This window comes from Lynx rufus, unplaced genomic scaffold (genome assembly GCF_022079265.1).
Source record: "Lynx rufus isolate CCGP_SWC_20201006 ecotype Redwood Valley unplaced genomic scaffold, mLynRuf1.p SCAF_15, whole genome shotgun sequence".
Taxonomy (NCBI): Eukaryota; Metazoa; Chordata; class Mammalia; order Carnivora; family Felidae; genus Lynx; species Lynx rufus.
The window spans coordinates 3,637,387-3,662,358 of record NW_025814829.1 but is presented as its reverse complement, the minus strand read 5'-3'; the positions used below and the strand labels follow the sequence as shown (position 1 = coordinate 3,662,358).

At 49.2% G+C, this 24,972-nt stretch overlaps 1 protein-coding gene across 4 annotated transcripts; it reads right to left on the bottom strand.

Annotated features, from left to right (window-relative positions):
- Positions 1 to 24,391, bottom strand: MGST3 (microsomal glutathione S-transferase 3). Of its 4 annotated transcripts, XM_047076523.1 has the most exons (7): positions 8,188 to 8,569; positions 6,943 to 7,013; positions 6,736 to 6,859; positions 4,356 to 4,429; positions 3,529 to 3,586; positions 1,161 to 1,233; positions 1 to 251 (listed from the first exon to the last, which is right to left on the bottom strand). In XM_047076523.1, exons 3-7 carry the CDS (start codon positions 6,850 to 6,852, stop codon positions 115 to 117), a joined length of 459 nt encoding a protein of 152 aa, XP_046932479.1. In that variant the 5' UTR covers positions 6,853 to 6,859; positions 6,943 to 7,013; positions 8,188 to 8,569; the 3' UTR covers positions 1 to 114. The 4 variants fall into 4 exon arrangements, with proteins under 4 accessions (XP_046932479.1, XP_046932480.1, XP_046932482.1 ...); XM_047076524.1 differs by lacking the exons at positions 6,943 to 7,013; positions 8,188 to 8,569 and adding an exon at positions 24,319 to 24,391; XM_047076526.1 differs by lacking the exons at positions 6,943 to 7,013; positions 8,188 to 8,569 and adding an exon at positions 19,978 to 20,552.
- Between the last annotated feature and the right edge of the window lie 581 nt (positions 24,392 to 24,972).

Genomic DNA, 24,972 nt, shown 5'->3' with positions numbered 1-24,972 from the left:
TTTAGGTATGAGGCTAATGCCAGGTAGGTTTTTATTATATTTAGAAAAAAAAAAAGTAACTGAAAATAAAAGTCACTCAAAATGAACGAGAGTTTTTAAACAGCCTATGATTCTTCAATGGCAGCATTTGGACCCCCCGCCCAAGCCGGTTTTAACCCAACCAAGATGCTGGAAGGCAGAACACACGGTTGTGCCCAGCAGGCCAAGGAGGGCTATGGAGCCGATGGCGCCCCGACTCCGCTTGCTGGGTTCTGTAACAGAAGAAAGGGAAGTGACTGGGGGTGTCCCCGAAAGGACAGTGCTTCCAATATCCACACGCCACCCTACCTGAGGCCTCTCGGGTTGTACCTCAACTGTCTGGTCTCACGAGGTCAACCAACCTCTGGCCGAAAGCTGTCAGGATGTCAGATACTACACGCAAAGAAACATGCCACGACTGGGGCCCCTGGGTGGCTCGGTCGGTGAAGCCTCCGACTTCGGCTCAGGTCATGATCTCACGGTTCGTGGGTTCGAGCCCCGTGTCAGGCTGTGTGCTGACGGCTCGGAGCCTGGAGCTGCTTCAGATTCCGTGTCTCCCTCTCTCTCTGCCCCTCCCCCGCCCCCCCACTTGCGCACTCTCTCAAAAATAAATAGAAACATTTAAAAAATGTCGCAATAGTATTGTTTGGACCTTAAAAAAACGATGGGATAATAATCAGAGCAACGTTGCTCCAGGACCTTTGGGAGTGTTCCCCCTCTTTCGAAAGCACAGCCAAAGGAATCTTCCTCCCCCTTCTCTCTCGGGCACACTACTGACAGTAGGGAATTAGAGCGGGGGCTCTGGAGTCAGGCTGCCTGGGTGTGAATCTGGCTAACTAGTGGACACTGGTAAGCGCTGAGCCTCAGTTTCCCCATCTATACAACAGGATAATATCGTCTATATCCTAGAATTGCCATAAGGTTCGACACCATACTCAAAGGTCTTAGAGCAGCAAGTGACACAGAAAACGCTCAGTAAAAACAAGTTTTGCTAGTCTTGAAAACTTAGCAGAAAGAAGATACCAGACCTTTCACCTAAATATCAAGTTATTTCCCCTTTTCTTAAAGCCCTGCTAAGAAGAAAACTAGAGTCGCATAAGATTTGAAATTTGTTTCCCTGGCAGACGTCCGTGCGCACTTACCTCCTGTGTAATAACCATATGCGTAGAGAACTCGTCCCACGATCCAGGCCAAGCCCAAGCCGGAAGCTACACGCTAAAATAGAAGGGCTGTGTTAGGATCGGCATTCAAGAAACAGCCACATGTTCTTTAACATCTAGGGTTTTGATGGCACAGTGTGTTAAGAAAATAGTACTTTCCCGGTTATGGGAAGATACCAAACTTCGCGTGAGAGGGATGTTATTTGTTTCGGGAACATCAGAGATTTGTGATCCCTCTACGAACCCTGCACAGACGGGAGAGGAGTGCCGGCCTCGATGGAAGGAGCCCCCCCCACCCCAGCCCTGGCTTGCCCTGGGGCACACACGTGCTGGAGCACAAGAGAGGGAGAGGCAGGCCTGGGGCTCGAAGGGTGAACCCCAAGCCCGGTCGTCTCCCATGGGGCTGTTAACAGGAGGCAGCCTGGGACCCCTGCCCCTGCATCGCTCCATGAGGCTCCCCGCCAGGGTCGGGGGGGTTGGAAGGGGGCTGTGCTGCGGCCGCACAGGGGCGAGGGGCTCCGCTAGAAAAGGTGGACGTGACGTGTGGTGCTGTCACCCCAGCACAGGAGGTGTTGGGAGGGGGAGGTCTTCCCCTTCCCATTACGCCTGAGAGAGTAAAGCTCCTGCAAGATGAACAGTCCTACTGGGCACCATCCTGGGGTGACCATTAGGTCAGAAGGAGTCTGGAGAAAAAGGGAGGCTGTGCGGGAACATGCAACATCGCTCGTCACGGTCTCCAAGTGCACCACTGGGGGCAAGGTTAGTAGCTTAGGACTTTGTTTGTTTAGTTTATTTGGGGTAAAGTTCACGATCAGGTGCATGAAACCACTAAAAACACAAACCCCAGGCCCGTAAGTCACCACGTGCAAGCTGGTCTCTGCCAGGCCGTGCCAGACTAAGGCTGCAGAGTTACCATCAACCTCGGACCCACGTACTCGTCGTCCTAGCAGTTCTCAGAGTATTTTAAAGACCGAAGCACCGGGAATGGTGTCTAGGGAAGAGGGACGGGAAAGGGGATGCGGGCGACAGCGGGTGACGCCTAGCTGGAGAGACCAACTACTCTATTTAGACGGGCTCGTCCAGTCACGTGCAAGGATTGGGGCCCCTTAGAGGCACAGGAAGAAGTGTCTTCTCTAAGACAGCAGACGTGTCTCTGAAAACAATATGAACTTCAAGGCCATGGACTACAGGTGTGCCATTCTGGGAGCTTCTAACAAAAGCACAAGGCCCTTCAGGTACCGACCAGAGGCCCACGGAAGGCTGAGGACCAGAAACGCAAAGTGTCAGCACTCTGGTCAGAATTAAGGGGAAACTAGGGGTGCCTGGGTGGCTCAGTCTGTTGAGGGTCCGACTTCAGCTCAGGTCACGATCTCACGGCTCGTGGGTTCGAGCCCCGCCTTGGGCTCTGTGCTGATAGCTCGGAGCCTGGAGCTGCTTCGGATTCTGGGTCTCCCTCTCTCTCTGCCCCTCCCCTGCTCACTTGCACGCTCTCTCTCTCTCTCAAAAATAAACATTAAAAAAAAAAAAAAAAGAATTCAGCGGAAATTGGTCCCTGAAAGGGAACCTCGTTCTGTCCAGGGCAAGACCCACTGGCACCTAATCGGGCATAGACACACCTGCTTTATTTAGGTTAAGGTGAAGTGCGGAGCGTTTCTCTGGCCGACAAGGCTCCGCTCGCCCCTGACGCCACCTGCCCTTCTCCCTGTTCACCAGACAGACCCGGTGGGCTCCTGCCTCAGGGCCTCACCCTCGCTCTTTGTCTGGAAGGTGTCTAAACACCTGCAGCACCTACTCCCTCACCTTCTTAACGTTTTGCTTGACTCTCACTTCCTTTGCTTAAATGTCACCTCTGCAAGCAGCACGATCCTCACGTGACCACCCCGCTGACAGGTGTCTCCCGTCAGCATCACCTTCTAGCCTAATCACATGCTGTACCCATTTGATTTCTGTCTGTGACCCCAACTAACAGTAAACCAGGGACCTTTGCCTGTTTTGTTCACTGTTGTAACCCCAGGGGACCAGTAAATGCTTGTGGCCAATAACAACTACGGACACGAACCCTCCAGACTCAGACAGACCTGGGTTCAAATTCTGATTCTTCTATTCTGCAGGTAGCTCTTTGCCCCGTGACAGTTACACAGTCCCCAAGAGGTTTCTCCTCACCTGTCAAAAGTGGGGAAAATTCGCCCTACTTTAAAGATTAGCTTTGTAAGAAGCAGCTGAATGCAATTCTTTTAAATAGACGTCGGTGATGTTCAGTATGCGTTCCTTTCCTGCTGTCTCTTCCTTAAATAGCGCAGCGAACTAAATCCAAACAGATGAAACCCCCCCCCCCCCCGGAAAAACTTACCGGGTGGTAAACACCTCCAACAGCTAGGAAAAATAAGAAAGGAGGATACACTTCCAACCTGGAATAGACAGAGAACTTTTTTAGAAAGGGCCCCACCGACTTACGTCCTGTAAAACGAAGAGCCCCTTACTAACTTGCCAAGTTAGAAACCTGAGAGTAAAACTGAACATGGAGGAGAGAGAGCAGCCCCACCACCAGGATCTACCCTCTCTTCTCTGCGTGGGAGTAAGGGTAACTCAGAACACACTGGGCAAAAGCCCTGGCTCTAACACGCCCACGAGGAAGGTCTTGGAGAATTTCAGTAGATTTCCGTCCCAAGCCCACAGCTGCCCCCTCCCCAGGGCTGGGAGATTCACGCTCATCTCAGAGAGGACAGCTTCCAAATGCTCTAGATGGACGATGCGATGCAAAAGACATTTTTGAAAAGATCATCCGGAACCTCGCTATGCTAACAACTCACAATATTTAATCTCACATACGTATTTTTTACGACACTTTAATAGTTTTTATTTTTTTAATTTAGTTATTTTGGGGGGCGGGGGCAGAGAGAGAGAATCCCAAGCAGGGATTCTCCACGCTGTCAGCCTGGAGCCCGATGCGAGGGCTCAAACTCACAAACTGTGAGATCATGACCTGAGCTGAGATCGAGAGTCGGATGCTTAACTAAACCACCCAGGCGCCCCTTTTTACAACACTTTCAGCGAGGTGCCTTACTGTGATCGTTCTCACAGCTGCTACTCAGCACACAGTGGTAAAGGCCGAGGTGCTGGGCAGAAAGCACGTACTCTACAGACACCCCCCCAGCACCCGGCAGGGCCAACACTCACGTGTTCTGGTGGGCGCGCTGAATGCAGTTGAAAAGGTGCCCGTTTTCAGGGTCCGTGCTGTACATGATCGGATACTGTGAAGACAAAGTCCGTGTGGATCAAATGGTCAAGAGTAGCACTCGGTGTTGAGTTACAGTCAACCCTAAAAGATATCCTATCCTCAAGCAGCTTCTATTATGCCCTTGACAGCTGATCGCTTTCTGCTTAAATATCTGCAGGGAGAAGGGTCTCAACTCCCAGAAGCAGATCCGATGTATTTCTGTTAATACCCGGTGCGAGGAATGTAGGTCTGTGCCGTAGTTGCACAAGGGACGGAGGCAGCGCGTGTTGCAAACTCCGTGCTCTTGACATGGTGCCATCACGGGTGAGTTTCCAGTACCTCACAGACACCACAGGGAAATAGCTCCTTCCCCAGAGTGATCCAATGCCACAAGCTTTTAAGAGTTTCCTTAATGGGGGAACAGTAAGTGTGTGAGAATTTTCATGGACATGTCCATTAAAAAAAAAAAACGAAAATCAATATATGAAAACTTTAAAAGAAGCTCTAGTCAGAGAGTCTAATTATAAGTTGCTAAACAGAAATAGACGTTTAAATGTGCTCACCAGGGACAACCTCGGTAATTATCCCTTTTAGATCATCTGGAACTACATAAAGGGAGCATTTAATAGAGCTCCTTTTTATGTCCAGTGTCTGAGCTCAGGCTAACCTCCGCAACACATGCTTCTTCACTATTTGGGAAACAAAATCACCTTAAGACATCACTTTTATTTATTTTATTTAAAAAAAATTTTTTTTTAATGTGTATTTATTATTGAGAAACAGAGACAGAGCATGAGCCATGGGAGGGGGAGAGAGAAGGGGAGACACAGAATCCGAAGCAGGCTCCAGGCTCTGAGCTGTCAGCACAGAGCCTGACGCGGGGCTCAAACCTACAAACCGCGAGATCATGACCTGAGCTGAAGTCAGACGCTTAACCAACTGAGCCACCCAGGCGCCCCAAGACATCACTTTTAAAGTGGCACACCAGGAAATACTGTTGCCATTCAGCCCTCTCTAGCTTATTTGATTATTTATGTAAAAAAAAAAACCCAGGTATAATGGACATACCTTATATTAGTTTCAGGTGTATGATGTATGTATGTATTGTGAAACGATCACCATAGTAAGTCTAGTTAATATCTGTCACCCCACAGAGTTGCAGATTTGTTTTTCTTTTGATGAGAACACTTAAGAGTCGCTTTCTTAGCAACTTTCAAACATGCAGTGTAGAAAAATTAATTATAGCCACCATGCTGTACATTTTAGCTTTTTTTAGGTTCCACATGTAAGTGAGATCATACAGTGTTTATCTTTCATTTATTTCACTTAGCATAATGCTCTCAACGTCCATGCATGTCGCAAATGGCAAGATCTCATTCTTTTTTACGCCTGAGTGGTCCACTGTGTATATATACCACATCGTCTTTACCCACACATCCACTGATGGACACTTGGGTTACTTCTGTATCTTGGCTGTTAGAGACAGTGCTGCAATGAGCATGGGGGTGCACATTATCTTTTCGAGTTCATGTTTTCACTTTCTCTGGATAAATCCCCAGAATGGAATAGCTGGATCATATGGCAGTTCTATTTTTAAGTTTTTTGTGGACCCCCCATACTGTTTTCCATAGTGGCTGAGCCAATTTACGTTCTCACCAACGGTGCGTTCCCTTTTCTCCCCATCTTCACCAGCTTTGGTCCTTTGTTGTCTTTTTGAACACAGCCATTCCAACAGGTGTGAGGTGACAGCTCCTTGTGGTTTTGATTTGCATCTCCCTGATGATTAATGATGATGTCGGGCACCCTTTGATGTACCTATTGGCCACTGGTGTATTTTCTTTAGACAAACGTTTGTTCAGGTCCTCTGCCCGATTTTAAATTGTGTTGCTTGGTTTTTTTGCTATTGACTTGTGTGAATTATGTACCTTGGAAATTAACCCCTTATGGGATGTATGATTTGCAAATAGTTCCTCTCATTTAGTAGGTCGCCTTTTCAGTTTGTTGGCAGTTTCCTTTCCTGCACCGAAGCTTTTTGTTTTGATGAAGTCCCCCTTGTTGAACCCTCTTTAGGAAATAAGTCTTCCCGGCACCTAGCTCCAGCCAAAAGCATCCTGTTCTTGTCCCAGCACACCTGGTCTTCCCACAGGAAAGACAAAGCACAAACAAGATGGAAATTGCTCCCCAGCAGGGCCCCTCAGTTCCCCGCCTTCCTCCTGCCGGAAAGGGGCAGCGTTTCCAACAGGTGTAGTCCAACTGCCACTGCTGACCGCTGGCGTCTCCCCTCTCCCTCCACAACTGAAAACAAGCTCTAGCCCCAGACAAGTCTATGTTCCCACTCACCTCCACTTTGTACTTCTTTCGGGCCTTGGAAACGTTGATGGCTAGATGAGCTACCATGATAAAGCTGGCGGCACCGGTTAGAACCACAAAACCATACTCCTTAGAGAGGACGGCCATGTTGGCTCTGTGGAAGGAAGAAGACATTAGGATACCAGCCGGCACGGGAGATACCCACAGAGGGAGGCCTGGAGCCGTGCGCGTCATTACCTGCAAAGGTATACCTAGACCACCAAGGTATGAGTAAACAAGATGTTTCTAAGAGGTAGATGGAGACGTTCCTGTGTATCACACAACAGAATTTACAAGTTATTCAGGTCTGGGGTGTCTGGGTGGCCCAGTCAATTAAGCGTCCGGCTCTTGATTTCAGCTCAGGCCACGATCTCACGATTCCTGAAAGTCCGGCCACCCCCCTCTGCCACGGGGCTCCGTGCTGATAGCTGGGAGCCTTCTTGGGATTCTCTCTCTCTCTCTCTCTCTCTCTCCCCCTCCACCCCAAGATAAATAAACAGACTTAAAAAGTATACGATCATAACATGTTCTCTTCTGATGAACGTTACATTTACGAGATGTAGCTATACCTCTGCAGTAGTCATTGCTATAGAAAGATATAGCTGCTACAAATTATGTTTTTGAAAAAAAAGCTTAACATGGCAAAATCCTAAAGGATATATTCAACAGCAGAGAGGGGGTATGGAGGGAGGGAGGAGCAGAGGGGGAGAGAGGGGGAAGGAGGGAGACGGAAGCAGGATATGAAACAGGAAGTATACCACGATTCCAAGTTCTTTGTTTGTATGTCTGTTGGCATGGGGGACACTGTGAGGGCAGGGGGTCGGGACTCCCCTTGATCCTGGGGCACACTCTGGTTCAGCAGCGGAGGCATCACAGGTAGGAGACCCAGATCTAGTGCTTTGAAAGCAGAGCATGGCTTTGGAGCCTGTCACGCTGCGAAGAGACCCAGCGCCGGGAGGCTCAGGGGAGCCCAGGCTGTTCATCGAATCCTCACCCCAAAACGAGCCCGTGACATGTTCTGCTGCCTGCAACTCCTCTTGAAATGCATCAAGAAATGACAATGTAAACCAACAGAGCCCAGTGTTAACTATGGAACCCAGGTGGTGGCTATAAGGATGTTCAGTGTATAATTCTTCCAACGTTTCTGTGTATTTGGAAAATCTCCCCATAGAATGCTTGGAGAAGAAGCTAATCTCAGCATTTTCAGTGTTCTGCAGTCTTAGCTGTGTTAGCCACTGTTTTGCCCCAGAAGAAGAGAGAAGAAACAGACTGGCCGTCAAGGAGAAGAAAACTTGGCAGCTGGGAGGAAACCCTCATCATGTCAAGGTAAACTCGTGCTGCCCCCCAACCTCTCTGAGCTTTGGTCACGGGATGGAGACGGGCGAGGACAGGCAGGACACAGGGAAGAGGCAGTGCTTCCTGGGACCCTTACTGCCCACCCACCGTGCACGAGGCTGTCCCAGGCAAGCAGCTCCTGTGTGTTCTGCACTCAGTTTACAACGTCCATCTCGATGACAGGCTCACTGCAATCTCGCCTGTAAGCCCGGGAGGGGCTACCGAGCCCCAAGGTGTTTCCAGTCACCCTGACCATACGGTGAGTTACCCCCGTGTCCAGAGAGTACCCAGAGGTGAAATCATGTGCCCAAGGTCTGAAATGGAAAGCATCAGAGCTGGGTTTCAAATTTAGATTCCAATTTGGTTCCAATGTCCCCTTTTAAGCCCATTTGCAAACTGAGAAGTGTCCCAGCACTTTCCTCAGTGTGGGATTTGGGGGCGCCTCAGTGGCTCCGTCGGTTAAGAGTCCAGCTTTAGCTCAGGTCACGATCTCGCAGTTCGTGGGTTCGAGCCCCACGTGGGGCTCGGTGCTGACAGCTCAGAGCCTGGAGCCTGCTTGGGATTCTGTGTGTGTGTGGCTCTCTCTCTGCCCCTCCCCTGCTTACAAAAATAAACAAACATTAAAAAAAAAATATGTTTTGCTTAGGTCTGAAAAATGACATTTGGGGCTGAAGTCCCCAAAAGTCTGTCCCCCACCTGCCACGATCCACAGTTCTTACCAGTGTCCCCCTCCTACATTCTTCACGGAGCTGCTCCGGAGGGGCGCCCACCCCACCTCACCTGGGTGGGGGACACACCCCCAAAAGCCGTCTGCATGACTCAGCATAGGAAGGGCCTCCTGGCCACCATGTCCCCACCATCAGGTATGGCAGCAGCAAGCAGTCAGGCTGCCCTCCAAACTTCCCTGCTCTCATTCTCTTGTAGAATTAGTTGCTTCCGAAATTCAGAGAGTCAGCTTGCGGAGGAAGCTTCTGTACTAGTTATTAAAATAAAAACACAGGGCGAATTCCGAACGCCTCTTTGAAGATAAAAATGACCGAGCCTTCCAATCTATCTGATGTCCGTTGAGTTCAACACACTGGGGCCAAACAGGTCACTGAAAATGAAGCTGTCACTCGCTCTGTCAGAAGCCACCTGTTTAAGGACAATGAAGGAAGCACACTTGGCTTAGGTCACAGTTTGCAAGTTGAGAGGCCTGGACTGAGAACCCCATCTCCAGAGCCTTGCCTTTTCACTTGGCAGAAAAGGAAATCGAGGTTCAGGTGGATGAGAAGAGAACGAAGACCAGAGCAGGTTTTGGAATTCTTCCCTGAATGCTCAGGCACAGGCAAAACAGTAGAATTTCATGGCTTAGTCACTGACCTTGGAGTTTCTGGTTTGCAAGGGCTTGGGATACAAGCGGCTGAGTGGCAGGACAGATAAGCACCTCTTGGCTGAATGTTTCTGTGGCAAAGCAATGAACACTCAGGCGACTGCTCAAAAATTCACAATTAGGAATTAATATTTACTACTGAGCTCCTCTTGCAAAGGATACATGCAATCTGGGAGTTTAAACCTAGTAGGCTTTCACACTCTAGTGAAAGTTACCTTCCCCCCACCTTGCTACGCTGACTGTGGTATTAGGGAAAAGGGGGCAGGCAGAGCCGGGAACACCAAGTACCTCTGAAGGGCAGAGAACGTACAGGAAGGGAGACCCAGAGTCCAATGCTAGAGTGGGTGGCTCGCAAAAGACCACATGATCAGCTGTGGGACAGTGAGTGTGTCAGACGGGAGGAAAGTGCCTCCGCTCCCTGAGCCTCTCCCTGCAGGAGCCCTGGACACACCTGCAAAGGTGCAAGAGCAAAGTCCAGGAAGCCGCCTGTGGGAGGGGCCCTCCTGACACCCCCTCACGCTCCCACCGAGTGAGGACCCCTGCTTCATACAGCCTGGCAGTCAGCACTGCCTGGTGTGATCGGGGCTAGACCAGACAGCGGCCAGTTACAAGCTCCCACGCGGGGCGACTGTGTTTGCCTGGCCTCTCCACGCCGGGCACAGCCTGTGACTATTGACACCTGCAGAATAAACAAAGCAAGCCGCAACTCCAGGTGGCTTTCGGGAATCATGCCTCCAACTCACATAATGCTCGTCGCCTAGCACAGAGCCAGGCATCAAGTAGGCGCTTAAGCAATTCAAGTTTCCTTTTGTTCCCCTCACAAGTATCTACTGAAACCTCTGAAGCAGAGAAAGAGGAGGTCAGAACACAGAAAAAGGCTCTGTCCCCACTGCGGTTTGAAAACAGAAATCCAGTTGGGACTGGAAAATGGGTAAGGCTTGTCCTTTAAGGAGAGAATCAGCTTAATTCACTTAGGGTTCAAAAAAAAAAACCAACCCCGATCTTTTGCTGAATCGTTCTATTCGGAGGACTCGAGGGCAGAGACGGACGTTCCCACCCCTTAAAGACTGGCCTCTGTGGGCTCAGGTGCAGGTGTGCGCACTGGTGAAGTGGAGGCAGCTCAGTTCACAGTGGCCACACCCCAGGCAGCGGCAGCCACGCCCGAGGCTGTCCCAGCCTGGAGCCAGCAGATAGCCCCAGGGCAGTGGCTTCAGCGAACACGCAACATTTTGTTGATTACATACCTGCTCTGTGTCACCAGCAACCCTTCTATTGAGGCAAGAAGATGAGGTTGTCTTGGGGGTGGGAGCTCTGCCCTAGACTTGCGTCTTTGTGGCACCAGATACATGGCACGTGGTGCCCAACCACCAACGCAGGTATGGGTTCCTTTGCAACCCACTTAGCTGTGTAATGGCATTTGTTAATTGTCACCCTCCAGCTGAATACATTAGAAGTTATGATTTGTATAAATAGAAATTTACTTAGGTACGTATTTAAAGGTACCTAGTTTGCACTATTACACAGAGGGGGAAGTGTAAAATAGAACCATCTGGAGAGCAGCCTAACAACGGGCATGTTCTTGACATCGTTTGTGCCTTTTGATTCATGAACTCCACTGGGAACGTAGCTGGAGGTGACAATCAGAAACTCAGACAGATTTGGTTCAAAGGCATTCACCTGAACAGTATTTATAACAGCAGCGACAGAAATGGCACAATGACCAAGCAGAGAGGACTAATTAATGCACCCATAATATAGAATATTGTAGAACCATTAAAAATGGTGCACACACAAGTAAAGATGTTGAAACAGGCTTAACATACAGAATGTTACATTAAAAAAAAAAACAAAAAACCTCAGAAAGTGTATACAGGAGCGCCTGGGTGGCTCAGTTGGTTATGTGTCTGATTTTGGCTCAGGTCATAATCTCAGGGTTTGTGAGTTTGAGCCCCGCATTGGGCTCTGCGCTGGCAGTACAGAGCCCCCCCTGGGATTCTCTCTCTCTCTGTCTCAAAATAAAGGGGTAAACTTAAAAAAAAAAAACAAAAAACTTAAAAAGAAGTGTATGTAGTATATAATCTTAGTTTTCTCAATAACAGAAGAGAAAATATCAAAATCATAAGCATAATTATTTCTAGATGCGTAAATTACAGATTTTCCTTTGTACTTTTCTTTTTAAAAAAAATTTTTTTTTTCAACGTTTATTTATTTTTGGGACAGAGAGAGGCAGAGCATGAACGGGGGAGGGGCAGAGAGAGAGGGAGACACAGAATCGGAAGCAGGCTCCAGGCTCCGAGCCATCAGCCCAGAGCCCGACGCGGGGCTCGAACTCACGGACCGCGAGATCGTGACCTGGCTGAAGTCGGACGCTTAACCGACTGCGCCACCCAGGCGCCCCTCCTTTGTACTTTTCTATCATTTCCAAAATGAGCAGACACGTACCAAAAAAATTCTACAGAAAGTGGCCTGACAATTAGGAATTGAGAAAGCAAAGGAATAGGCAATATGTTACGAATCCCATCATACCGTCCTATGTGACTTCTAGGCTGACCCTTGTCACTTACCTGCTCTGTGCAGTGCACGGGACAGGGCTGCAGTTGTGGAGGGACACTGAACTCAACCTGGTTCTCACCTTCCTAGCTGTTGTGTCCTTGGGAACATTCCTCCCTGCATTTCAGCAACCTGGGCTTCCTTCTTCCTCAGAGGGAGACAAGGGTGGTGCCCACCCACCCCTGTGGGTGTCTCCAGGAGGAAATGGGGAAGCCATTAATGCTCAGCAGGATGCCTGACACGTGGTAAACTCTCAACAAATGTTCCGCATCGGGTTATATCACATATGTTTATGTTAATTTTGCCCTGATTCAGTTATGAAAGGGGATGCTTAACTAAGTGGCAATATACATTTAAGAGTTTATAATTTAGGGGGCGCCTGGGTGGCGCAGTCGGTTAAGCGTCCGACTTCAGCCAGGTCACGATCTCGCGGTCCGTGAGTTCAAGCCCCGCGTCGGGCTCTGGGCTGATGGCTCAGAGCCTGGAGCCTGTTTCCGGTTCTGTGTCTCCCTCTCTCTCTGCCCCTCCCCCGTTCATGCTCTGTCTCTCTCTGTCCCAAAAATAAATAAACGTTGAAAAAAAAAATAAAAAAAAAAGAGTTTATAATTTAGGACTGCTATTTTAAAACAGCAAACTACACTTAAAACGATATACGTTCACTTCTTGTTCTGAGCTCTTAGACAGCTGTGTTAAAATCTCGGAAAAGCAGGAGGTATTCAGGAGGAAGCAGGTTTGCAGCGCTGACCATGGAAATCAGCAAACCGTAGTCATGGAAACCCTCATCGCAGCAGCGGGAGAGGCTCATCCCTGTGTGGGTGTGAGCGGGCACTCACTTACTTATTCAAGTTTACCACTCACAGGTCCAGTGCTGGCGATGAAGAGATGAACACACCAGACTTTGGTCCCTGCCCTCATGAGGCTCCTGTTCTACTGGGGGAAAAGGCAAATATAACACGTACCCAATTCCAGATTCCCCCGTTCCTAGCAGTGATCGGAAACTGGGGACAAAGGGGCTCCTGGGTGGCTCAGTCAGTTGAGCGGCTGACTTCGGCTCAGGTCATGATCAACACCGCTCGTGAATCCGAGCCCCTTGTCGGGCTCTGTGCTGACAGCTCGGAGCCTGGAGCCTGCTTCCGATTCTGTGTCTCCCTCTCTCTCTGCCCCTCCCCCACTTGCGCTCTGTCTCTCTCTCTGAAAAATAAACATTAAAAAAAATTAAAAAAGAAACTGGGTACAAAAATACCCTTCAAAATGAAAGTGAACGTCTTGGAGAAAGGCAGAAATAGGACAGAAGCGTTTCTGTTCTTCCCTCCCTTATGAGTGTTTCAGAGGTGTAAGCTTTCAGTTAACTGTTTCCGGAGAGTTCTGGAGATGAGTCAAAAGAGTTTTTGAAAGAATATTAACTTGAAGGCTTAAAAGAAGCCAGATTTTATTTTTAATGGAATTACTTATCACTCATGTAAAAGCAGAGATCCTTTCGGAACTTTACTCCTAACAGACTGTTTTCTGATTTGTCTGTTCCTATGGGAAAATCCACAGGCGCAGAGACAGCAGGAATTCTGGAGTCAGATGGATGTGTGTTCAGACACTGGCTCTGCGAGCTTGGGAATGTTCTCTAATTTCTCTACAAAACGGAATACTAACTACGTACTTCACAGGATGGTTTGAGGAATTAACTGAAATGAACTAGGTAAGCATCTGGTATGAGCATTTAATAAACGTGGGTCCAAATACGGAGGCATCTTGTAAACACTGCTAACTGTGCATGTCTGCCCACATAAGTAACACTTCCTAAATAAGGAGATACTGATTTTTCTACAAATCAGTTCAGGTACTCCGACTTAGAAACTAGTGCTGGGGCGCCTGGGGGGCTCAGTCGGTTAAGCGTCCGACTTCGGCTCAGGTCATGATCTCACGGTGTGTGAGTTTGAGCCCCGCGTCGGGCTCTGTGCTGACAGCTCAGAGCCTCGAGCTTGCTTTGGATTCTGTGTCTCCCTCTCTCTCTGCTGCCCCCCACTCACGCTCTGCCTCTCTCTCTCTCTCTCTCAAAAATAAAAACAAACCTTAAAAAAAATAAAAATAAAAAGAAATTAGTTCTGAGACCATTTGAAATAGATTCGAATTTGGCAAAAGGCTGTTCTCTGTAGATTCCCAGTGTGGACAGCATAATGTGTCTAAGAACACTTAATTCACTTACTCAGTCACAACATGGAAAGCACTCACTATATGCCAGCACTGCAGAAGTGTGGGGGACACAGCAGTGGACAAGATGGGGTCCCCCTGTCCTTTAAGGAACCGACATTCTAAGGAGGACAGAAGACTGACCGGAAACATGCCAAGGGATCAATAAATATTTGAGACATTTAAACTTACACAATCTCATATGTCAATTATATCTCAGTTAAGACCAGGAAGACCTCCTTGCTAGGGCAACATTTGCAGTGACACGGGAATGAGGAAGAAACACCAACAGGACATTTCGGGGGTGGGGGGCAGGGAGAATATTCAAATCAGAGAAAGCAGCCAGTGGGTGCCTGGATGGCTCAGTCCGTTAAGTGTCCGACTTTGGCTCAGGTCACGATCTCAAGGTTCGTGAGTTGGAGCCCCGCAACAGGCTCTCTGCAGTCAGCACAGAGCCCGCTTCGGATCCTCTGTCCCCACCCCGCCCCCCCCCACCGCTCCTCCCTACTTGCGCACTCTCTCTCAAAAATAAATATTAAAAAAATAAATAAATTTATTAACAAAAAGAAAAAGCGGCAAGTGCAAAGGCCCTAGATGAGGGAAAGCCCGGCACACTGGTGGGCCAGGAAGGCAGCCCGTGTGGCCGGGCCCCAGGAGCTGACGGGAGTGGTAGGAGATGGGGTTAGAGAGGACAGACACGTCTGGATTATGAGATGGACTCTACGAGCAGAGTTAACAGCCATCACCTGCTGGTTCTCCCTCCAGGGACTAAGCTGAGAGGCAGAGAGGAGGAAAGGTGTGAGGGAGACTGTTATGTGTTAACAGAGGAAGTGTCACCTCCCAAATGCTCTTGGCTTTGGTGAGTGGGACCCCTTGACAGCCAGGTTTTTGTTTTTGTTTTTTAAGTTTACTTATTTATTTTGAGAATGAAAGAGAGTGTGAGTGGGCAAGGGGCAGACAGAGAGGGAGAGAGAATTCCAGCGCAGAATTCCCGTGCTGTCAGCGCAGAGCCCGACATGGGGCTCGATCTCACGAATCGTGACATCACGACCTGAGCCGAGGTCCAGTCAGACACCCAGCTGAGCCCCTCAGGTGCCCCGACAGCCAGGTTTCAGGGCAATGGTAGAAAGTGGGTGCCCATGTGTCGAGGGTTAAGAAGCAGTCTGTGAGGCAATACATCTCTGGCAGCCCTGCTCCTAAATTTGTTCCCGCTGCCCGATCCTGGTCCAGTGTTAAGTACTCCCCCTCCCTCCATGACACCTGCACTCCTGACCGACCTGCATGGGCTGCAGGCTTGCCTTTGAATGTTTGCACATTTGTTGCGCGCTCAGCAGTGAGCTATTATAACATGTACCTTGCATACTGATCAATGAAAATAGTACACATTTCCAAATATGCTCCTTGAGGGCACAGAATCTGTCTCCTGCTGACGTTTTCTATAGTTACTTCCATGAAGACGGAAACTCGATACAGTGCTGTCTTCTGTTCTAGGTCAGTGGTTCTCAAACTTTAGCAGCATCAACGTCACCTGAAGCGTTTGTTAAAACACGCCCCACCCGCAGGTGGGGTCTCAGATCCCGCGGGGCTTAATGGGGCCTGGGGATCTACATTTCCAACAAGTTCCTAGACGATCATGCTGGTCAGGGACCACATTTTATGAACCACTGTTCTAGGCAAAGATACAGTTTTCGGGAGGTGTTGATTTTATCCAATCCTAAAACCACTGGTAAAGTTCTGTCTTGGCGATCCTATCTTGGCGGTCCACATTCTACCAACATCCTTGGAGGCTCGTGAGGGGCCCCCTTCTCTACAGCATCCTTAAGAACCCGACGGGCTGATGAGACCAGAGGATGTTCACAATCACACACGGAGGATGTGCCTGTCAGGAGACTGCTTTCTTCTTTCAGCTTGAACAGAGGGCTCAGACCAAACCAACACAGGTAGGGAAGACAGCTCAGCCTCTTCTGAGACTTCTCTTGTGAGCCTAACCTGGGACAGCTCGTAGATTCCCAGATCTCTCTTTCATGGTCATGATCACTTGCCAGACCAGATTTTCCCACCAGTCAAACGAGTCAGAGTTGAACACTCTTCATCTTTCGAGAGTGGTGGTCATTATGGTCCAGGATGAGCTCTTCAGATGACCGCTTCCAATGTCACGGGCCAAGTGTCCCGCAAATTCTAAACAATCGGCAACATGACTTCAGATGAAAGGCCTATTTAAGGATTCAGTGGGACCTCCCTCTAACTCCCCATGGAATTCTTCATCCCATATGGCCGAAATAGCAAAATGGGGAATAATATTATCACTACATCCTGAACATCTACTTTAAGACCTACTGCTTCTCCTCTGTCAGGCCCATAATAGAGTTAACATAAATTAACAATGTCCATAATGATCCTACGTGGTCGTTACTGTTATCATCCCCGTTTTACAGATGGGGAGACTGAGGCAAAGAAGAGTTCAGCAACTTGTGCAAGGTCCCATAGCCAGTGAGTACGGAGCTGAGGTCTGAACATAAGCAGACGGACAGCGAGGTCTAGCTCTTTGCTACTACATCCCTCTGCTGGGTTTGCTCCTTACCAAGGAGTCCGATTGCTTTCTCCCCCAGCCAGGGAGCAATGAGGAGAGTCACTTCTGCAGAACTCCTGCTCAGGGGCAGGACTGGAGCTGCACTGCAGGAGCAGAGCTGGGGAACAGAGCCAGGGCACGAGAGCCCAGGAGAAGGGAGAGGTAGATCCACGATCTTTGTCATACTTAACATACAGGATGGTGTTAGCTGCGAAGACAGTTTTACTTCTTCCCTTTCCATTATGGAAGCCTTTTTCTTTCTTTTGCTTGCTTGCTCTAATTAGAACTAAAACAGTGGCTTTTTTTTTTTTAAAGTTTATTTATTTACTTTAAGAGAGAGAAAGCAAACTGAGAGGGGTGGAGAGAGGGGAGAGAGAGAGAATCCCAGGCAGACCCCACACTGCCAGCATGGGGCTCGAACCCATGAACCGTGCGATCATGACCTGAGCCCAAATCCTGAGTCAGACACAACCGACTGAGCCACCCAGACGCCCCGGAACCAGGACAGTGTTGAACACAAGTGACATCTTTATCTTGATCCCTGTCTTAGAGGGGGAAGCATTCCAGCCCTTCATCATTAAATATGTTAGCTGTGAGTTTTCCATAGATGCCCTTTTTGAGAAAACTGCAGAAACCTAATTATTTCTAGAATATATTAAAAAAAATTTTAATGTTTATTTATTTTTGAGAGAGAGAGAGAGTGTGTGTGAGAGCAGGGGAGGAGCACAGGGAGACGGGAGACACGGAATCCAAAGCAGGCTCCAGGCTCTGAGCTGTCAGCGCAGAGCCCGAACGTGGGGCTCGAACCCACGAACCGTGAGATCACGACCTGAGCCGAAGTCGGACGCTCAACCGACTGAGCCACCCAGGCATCCCTAGAATATATATATTTTTAAAATGGCAACACTTGTAGTTGTAGCTTTTTTAATCTATCAGAGTATTTAATAGGTGAACATGGTTTTTTTGAGGACATATCAAGGAGAGGAAAGAAAACTGGGAACAGTATTTTAAGCAGGTGGGGTATGGGCCATGAGGCAGCAGAAAAGCCCAGGGGGAGATTAGAGAACAAGGGTGCCCAGCGCCCTGGTAACCGGTGGGGCCACGGGACAGTGGGGGGCAGGAGCAGGGGCAGCACTGGGGCAGCAATGTTCAGTGCAGCCAGTGAGCGGGCACCCAGGCGACTTTAAGAAAGCCACAGGGCACCCCTGCAAAGGCTCCCCTGGGAAGGGGATCAAGCTTGGGTTTGGAGGAGAAGACGCGCTCCACGCTAGTGCCTGAGTTAAGCAACACGGATTTTCATTAGGACATCTGCCCGAGGTGGTCCCTCGAGGAATTTCCCAACAGGCGCGCTGGAAACCTCACCACCCCAGCGCATACACGCGGTTCAACCTTCCTTCCAGTGCCTGCTGCCGCCACCCTTCCTGCCTTATCTCACTGGGGCAGGGGTTCCTCCAGTTACAAGGATTACCCAGAACACGTCCTGAACCACATTCATCAGAAGGCTCCTGGGGTAGAGCTCTCTTTCACTACTTACTCAAGTCCCTCTGGGCGGCCAGCGAAAATCCCCCAGGGCGCAATCAACACGGTACAAACGGGGCAAAAGGCAGGCTTTACAGATTTGGGAACCTGCCTCAAATTATTGCTTCTGAGCCATGAAGTTACATTAACTTATCTTTGCTTAAATTTAAAAAAAAATGTTTTTTAATGTTTATTTATTTTTTAGAGAGGGAGAGATAGAGCTTGAGCGGGGGAGGAGGAAAACACAGAATCTGAAGTAGGCTCTAGGCTCCGAGCTGTCAGCACAGAGCCCGACTTGGAGCTCGAACTCACAAACCATGAGATCGTGACCTGTGCCAAAGTCGGAGGCTTAACTAATTGAACCACCCTTAATTGCGGCTCTTAATTTTTTTTTTTTTATTTTAGAGAGAGAGAGAGAGAGTGAGTGTAAGAAGGGAGAGGGGCAGAGGGAGGGAGGGAGAGGGGGAGGAGGATGGGGGGGGGAAGAGAGAGAGAGAGAATCTGGACGTGGAACCCGACATGGGGCTCCATCCCACAACCCTGGGATCATGACCTGAGCTGAAATCAAGAGTCGGACAGTCAACCGAGCCACATGATCTTTAGCTAAATGAAATTAATTAGACTAAAAAGTTTTTTTAATGTTTATTTATTTATGAGAGAGAGAGAGACTGAGAGAGAAAGAGAGAGAGCAGCGTGGAGTGAGAATCCCAAGCAGGCTCCACGCTGTCAGCCCAGAGCCCGATGCGGAGCTCGATCTCCCGAACCATGAGATCATGACCTGAGCCGAAATCAAGAGCCGGACACTTAACCAACTGGGCCACCCAGGTGCCCCTAACTGTCTTTTTTAAGGGAGAAAGGATTTCACCTTTCAGCTTTCTCTTTGCCCTCAAACAAGCAGATAAAAGCCAGCCTGGACCATGGTAACCCCTACTTCCATTCGCAAGACCCTTCTCCTCAAATTGTACTGTAATTTCTCAGTGGTGTCCTTTTTTCTACACGCACGAATGGGACGAAGATAAAGCACTCCCAGACTGACTTGGAGCTGTTCCCCAGCCTTTCCTTAAAATTCTCATTTGGCTCCCTGTGCTATTAATCCAATCTTCCTTACATATGGCCCCTTATCTTATGTGGCAAAGACCACCATTTTCACAACACTAACCCCAAAGACGGTGACTTTAAGGGCTGGTCTGATCGTTCCAAATGGACTTCCGTAAGTCCCCGATGTCGGAAGGTGGTTCAGAAACCTCTGAGGCCACGCTGGGTGTCTGGTTAGCCTGCTTCAAGCTCCCCCGGGTAGCTGCCCAGCCTCCCCTCTGCCTCTAGGTGTTTCTACAAATGAACGGTTCTCCAAATCATCTCAGGCAGGGCAGCTGACCCCTCCTGAACCCATATAAAGCTCAAGAACCTGGAGGGAAACAACACAAAAAGGCATCTCCTGTTTCCATGATGGGAGAGAAAGGAGTCACAGGATTTCTTTTCGTCCATCCTACACTTTCAAAGTGCCAGTTCTGGACGCTTCTACGTTAAACAGATGATAAGGTCTGTGTGAGTGTCTAAGTTTCACAAGACGGCTAGATTTTTAAAGTGCATGGACGTTTAAGAGAAGGAATAATAACCCAGGTGACGAAAAATACTGCCCATGGCTGCATTGCACATTTGGTAGATAGGTCTCCGAGGGCTAAACGTGAAGTTAGCTGAACGGGCATACCATTACGTATCCAGCACTCGGTCATTAACTCAGTGAGGGGAACAGCAGAGGCAGGTCGGAGTGGTACTTCCCCAGCATCTCATGTTCTTCGATTCCTCGTCAATGTTCCTGGGTGAACATTTGGAAAGTGGAAGCTAGCTATCAGTGAGCAGGGTGGAAGATCTGTGCCCTTTAAGAGATAAATGTGTTACAATCCAAATGTATTCAGCTTTATAGTTAAACGGCCACTGTCGGTGCTGAAAATAATTAATACCTAACTGCGCCGACCGGGAGTGGGGGAGGGCGGGATCAGCGTGATGGCCGAGTTCCTGGGAAGAGTTCTGTGTGGGGCGAGTCTGCACGGACACAAATAAACCCCAGTAAGGCCAAGTGGGCTAATTATCCGCTGTCTTCTTTGGAGTCTGACTTCTGTACGAAAAGACACTAAAGACACATGCCTGAATGGAACTGAATCTCCCCTGGAAGAAAAAACTGTTAATTCAGCTCCTCAGGAATCTAAGAAGAGTAGACTGTAACAACACAGGACAAATTCTAGGTAAGCCTGCTGGTGTGATGGCAAACCTTCTCAGATTCTTTTTTTTTTTTTTTTCCAACGTTTATTTATTTTTGGGACAGAGAGAGACAGAGCATGAACGGGGGAGGGGCAGAGAGAGAGGGAGACACAGAATCGGAAACAGGCTCCAGGCTCTGAGCCATCAGCCCAGAGCCCGACGCGGGGCTCGAGCTCACTGACCGCGAGATCGTGACCTGGCTGAAGTCGGACGCTTAACCGACTGCGCCACCCAGGCGCCCCAAACCTTCTCAGATTCTTGACACAAAAGGCTCTATGGGGCGAGAGTTCCTTGATGTGACGGCACCTCACCCATAAGCCCTGGGTCATGCTGGCCCATCTGGAGCAGAGCCCCCTGGGAGACGTCATCCCAGCGACAGGCTGCGGGACATTTCCCATGGTCTGAAGGCACCGACTTCAGAGGACAAGGGAAAGAATGAGGAGAAGCCATGGGACGCGCAAGAAAATAAAAATCTCGTAGCAACTCATTGTGGAGCTGATTTGATTAAAGTCAATGTAGGACAAACCATCTCACCTAAATGGAATGCTTGCCTTAAGCCCACACCTACCACCTTATTCAGTATTGCTTTGGAATGATTCCTTCCCTGAATTATCCCCCACTACATACTGACAATGCGTGAGGTGCGCAGGGCTACGAGGGCGATCGAGACTCAGAGAGAAAGTCTTGACCTTCTAGAAGACACAGTGAATGGATGGAGACCACATAGAAAGGACCATGAAGCAGGAGGGTAACAGATTGAGAGCAAGGCTCTGAGGACATAAACTGTGATGTACGAGAGAGAACACAGGGAAGGAAAACAGCAAGTACACAACAGACAGGAAGGGGAAGCTGAGCATCAGAGAGGTTAAGTAATCTTGTCCAAGGTCACACAGCCATCACAGAGGAAGCCTGGACTCATACACAGCCAGACAGCCTGGCTCCTGAGTCTGTGCTCTCAACCCTTGCCTATACTGCCTCTTAATGAGAATGGAGAGCAAGTTTGACCACACCTGATCTCTTTTGCAATTTTTCTATCTCCCCCAAACTGTCTCCGGAGCATAAAATATATTCATAGGAATAGAGAGCTAATAATTAACTCCAAGTCTTTGACTGATTAAAGCCTCAGAACTTTCTAATTGGAAGGAAAAAAAAAAAACTTGGAAAAGATCCAAAAAGTTACTTGTTTTTAAATTTCTTTTAATGAATGCAGGCATTGCCGGATGACAAGAGGAGAGATTACAGGAAGGGAAAACTTCCTCCGCTTTCAGGTGCACAGGTTTGCAAAGGAGCAAATCAACAGCGATTGGCACTTTTCATATCATGATTTCTACATAACCTGTGCCTTAACTGGCATTAGATAGGAACTGAATGGAGGTCATGGGGAAACTAAGCCCTGACTTCCACAAGAGGAAAACAAAAATCTCGAATGAGTCACTGTGACACTAGTTGGATTTTCCATCACAAAAAAACTGGGCAGACTGTAGTTAATTCCTAGCAGCTGCTGGGCCCTTGCTAGGGTACCAGACATTCCGGATGAAGGAACCCACCTGGGCTGCTGGCTCCTGCCTCAAACGGGAGTCTAACTCTTTGTACCTGACAGTACTTAGAATGAAGCTTGTGCCCAAACCATCCACGTTGCTCCGGCTGGAGAAGTAAAATACCACTTATCAAAAAAAGAGTGAGCTAAGGCACCGATGTATTAGAACCCGAGTTCCAGTTAATGAACAGCTCAACTCTGGAAAGAGCTCAGAGGGTAAACGGGAACTTAAAATCTCAAATGCAGAAATCCCTTAAAGGTATTTGCAAATGTTATTTGGAAGGTCATGTAATTTTCCCGTCTCCTCGTTGCTGTTTTTCTCCTCACCAAGACGGATAGGTAGGTAGACGCTGCAAGAGACAGTGAGGGAAGGAATTCTCCTTCCACAGTAGTATCCTAGCCTTACTGCTGAACTCTTCTCTTTCAGGAGGATGGTATACTCATAAGTAGTATTAATGAATTCAGCTGTGTAACTGTAGCAATATGGAGATTCTTTTAAACATTGCTTAAAAATGGTTCATGGTCGATTGTGGTTCACAGCGATATTCTGTATACAGGTTCAGAATATTTAAGTATAAATATAGGGAACAATATGTTTAAATACAGCTACCTGCGCATGCAGTAGGCGCTAACTGCATTTTGACAGCTTGGTCATCCACTTCATTCCAGATTGTTCCAGGGGCTTTTCAGCATGTCTCTGGATAATGGGGTAAAGCCCTTTCTTTCATGGATGTTCAGTCCCTTTGCTGTCCTCCAGGTTAGGAAATTCCCTTTCATGACTGTGTCTCTTCAGGACTCTAGGCTAGCAGGAGGAAATCTAAATTAGGGGGAAGACTGCCATTCTCCAATTTTGTTCCCTCATCTAAAGCAGCCCCTGGCGTGCACTTTCTATAGCTGGCCACAGTATCCTTCTAGCAGATCTGTTTTATATATAGTAACATCGGTTCAGGGGGAAAAAAAAATTGCTGACAATGTTCTATTTCTGTAACACTGTGTCATTTTGGAAGCTTAACAGAACGTCTTCCCAGGGGTAAAAGTACTTCTTTGGATTTCAGGTGTTAGTTTTAGTTAATTTAGTTACATTTAACTGCGGTGAGAATAAACATTCTTGAATCCCTGACTAGGATACTGTGCTCTTAATTACTGAATTCATTAAACTAAAACAGACTTGGAACTCTGACCAGTAACCTTGGGTGAAACTGCAGGCTCCCGGTGATCTACAGATTTCCCAAGAGAAGCCCTCGCTGCAGCTCCCAGGCACAGAGGAAATCTCAAACCTGCAGCATTCCCACACGACCACGCCTAGGACCACAGCACCCGCAAAGAGCCATACGTCTGCACAGCAGTTGTGTCCTTCCCTCTAGGACTCCTTTTCTCCAGTCGAGGGATTAAAGCCCCAACTCCTTTCCTACATACCCTCTTGTCTCAGCTTTTCCTTTACCTCCTGTCCCCACACCCACTTGTCTCCTAAGCTACAAAGCAGCTTGTAAACTCGTGGCCCAAAAAGAGGGATAGCACAAGACACAACTTCGGGGAATGACTCACTAGTGAGTTCTCCAGCCCCCTTTTCTCCGCCCTGTAGCTGCCCCACCGCAGTGGCTCTGGGGCTCCCTGCAGTGACACAGATAAGGAGGAAAATGCTCTGAAATCCAGTGCAGAACCGTCCATAAAGAGTCCTCTTCCCCTGCGGAGTCTCCTGCTCTCAGGCAGCGGTAGGAAATGACCCACTTAAGGGTTCCAGTACTAATGGACAAACGTTTCGATGAGGCAGAGCGAAAACAAACTCAATTCCCTGGGAGGCTCTCCCCGAGGGTTCCTAGCAACGCATCCGCAGCAGGCGCAGGGCTCCCGGGGCACTTGTTACTGATCGGGCCTGCACCGCCCACCGCCCCTGCAGTGTCCTGTCCGCCCAACCTCTGCACCAGAGGGGCACTTGGCAAGGTCAGGTGGGCTCTGGGAGGCAGAAACAAGGAGCGCCGGGTCTGCACAGCCCCGGGAGAGGAGAGGAAAGGAAGGAACTGAAGGGCTGACCTTGAGAATCTCCCTGCCTGACAGACAGCGAGGTGGGCCCCATTTCGACGCTCCAAACCTATTCCATCAGGGGGGAGGATGAAGGGATGGTGGAAGGCAAGGGGAATGGAAAGGTAGACAGAGGTGTACAGACCAGAAGGGGGAAAAGGAGGACGTCCCTAGTCAGCTCGGGATGGCAGAGGGGGCCGGCGCTCCTCGCTGTCCGTTGGTGTCGGCACTCACCTGGATCACCTTCGCTCGGCTGGTGCAGACCTGGTGCAGACCGCAGCTTTGCAGCGAAGTGAAAGTGCCGCGCCCTTGGCCACTGGCAAGGAGGGGCGTGGCCGGGACCAGGCCCCGCCCCCGCCAGAGCCCCCGCGAAACCACGCCCCCAGGGCGGGGCATCCGGCGCACCTTCTGAGTGTGGGCTCCCAGCCCCAGTTCAGTGCTTAGGCCGCGGAGACTGAATTTTCTGTCTCCTCATGCCTGTCCACGCATTTACCCCACCTACTCCCCAATCCGTTTATTAGTCCCCTTCCGCAAATGGCTCCGTGGCCGCGTTCCCAAACTGTCCCAGCCAGTGTACACTCTTCAGATTGGGGTTGCAGAACAGTAGCACGTGAATAATTTGTCCCCAGCAGAGCCACCGTAGCTTGCTTCTAGGCGCGTGCGCGGCCTGTGCGGCGAGTACGCGGCAAGTGGTAGCGCCCCCGCGCCGGGGTCCCGAGGTGGGTTGGCGGTGTCCGGCCTCAGTTCTGGGACGCGGCAGGCGCTCAGTTGCTACACTCCCCGAGTGAGAGGATTTAGGGATGTCGGGGCCTGTACGTTTCCTTCGCTAATAAGTATTGCTGTAGTCAACTTTGCGGAGGGCGGAACGGAGCCCAGCCCGCGTGGCGG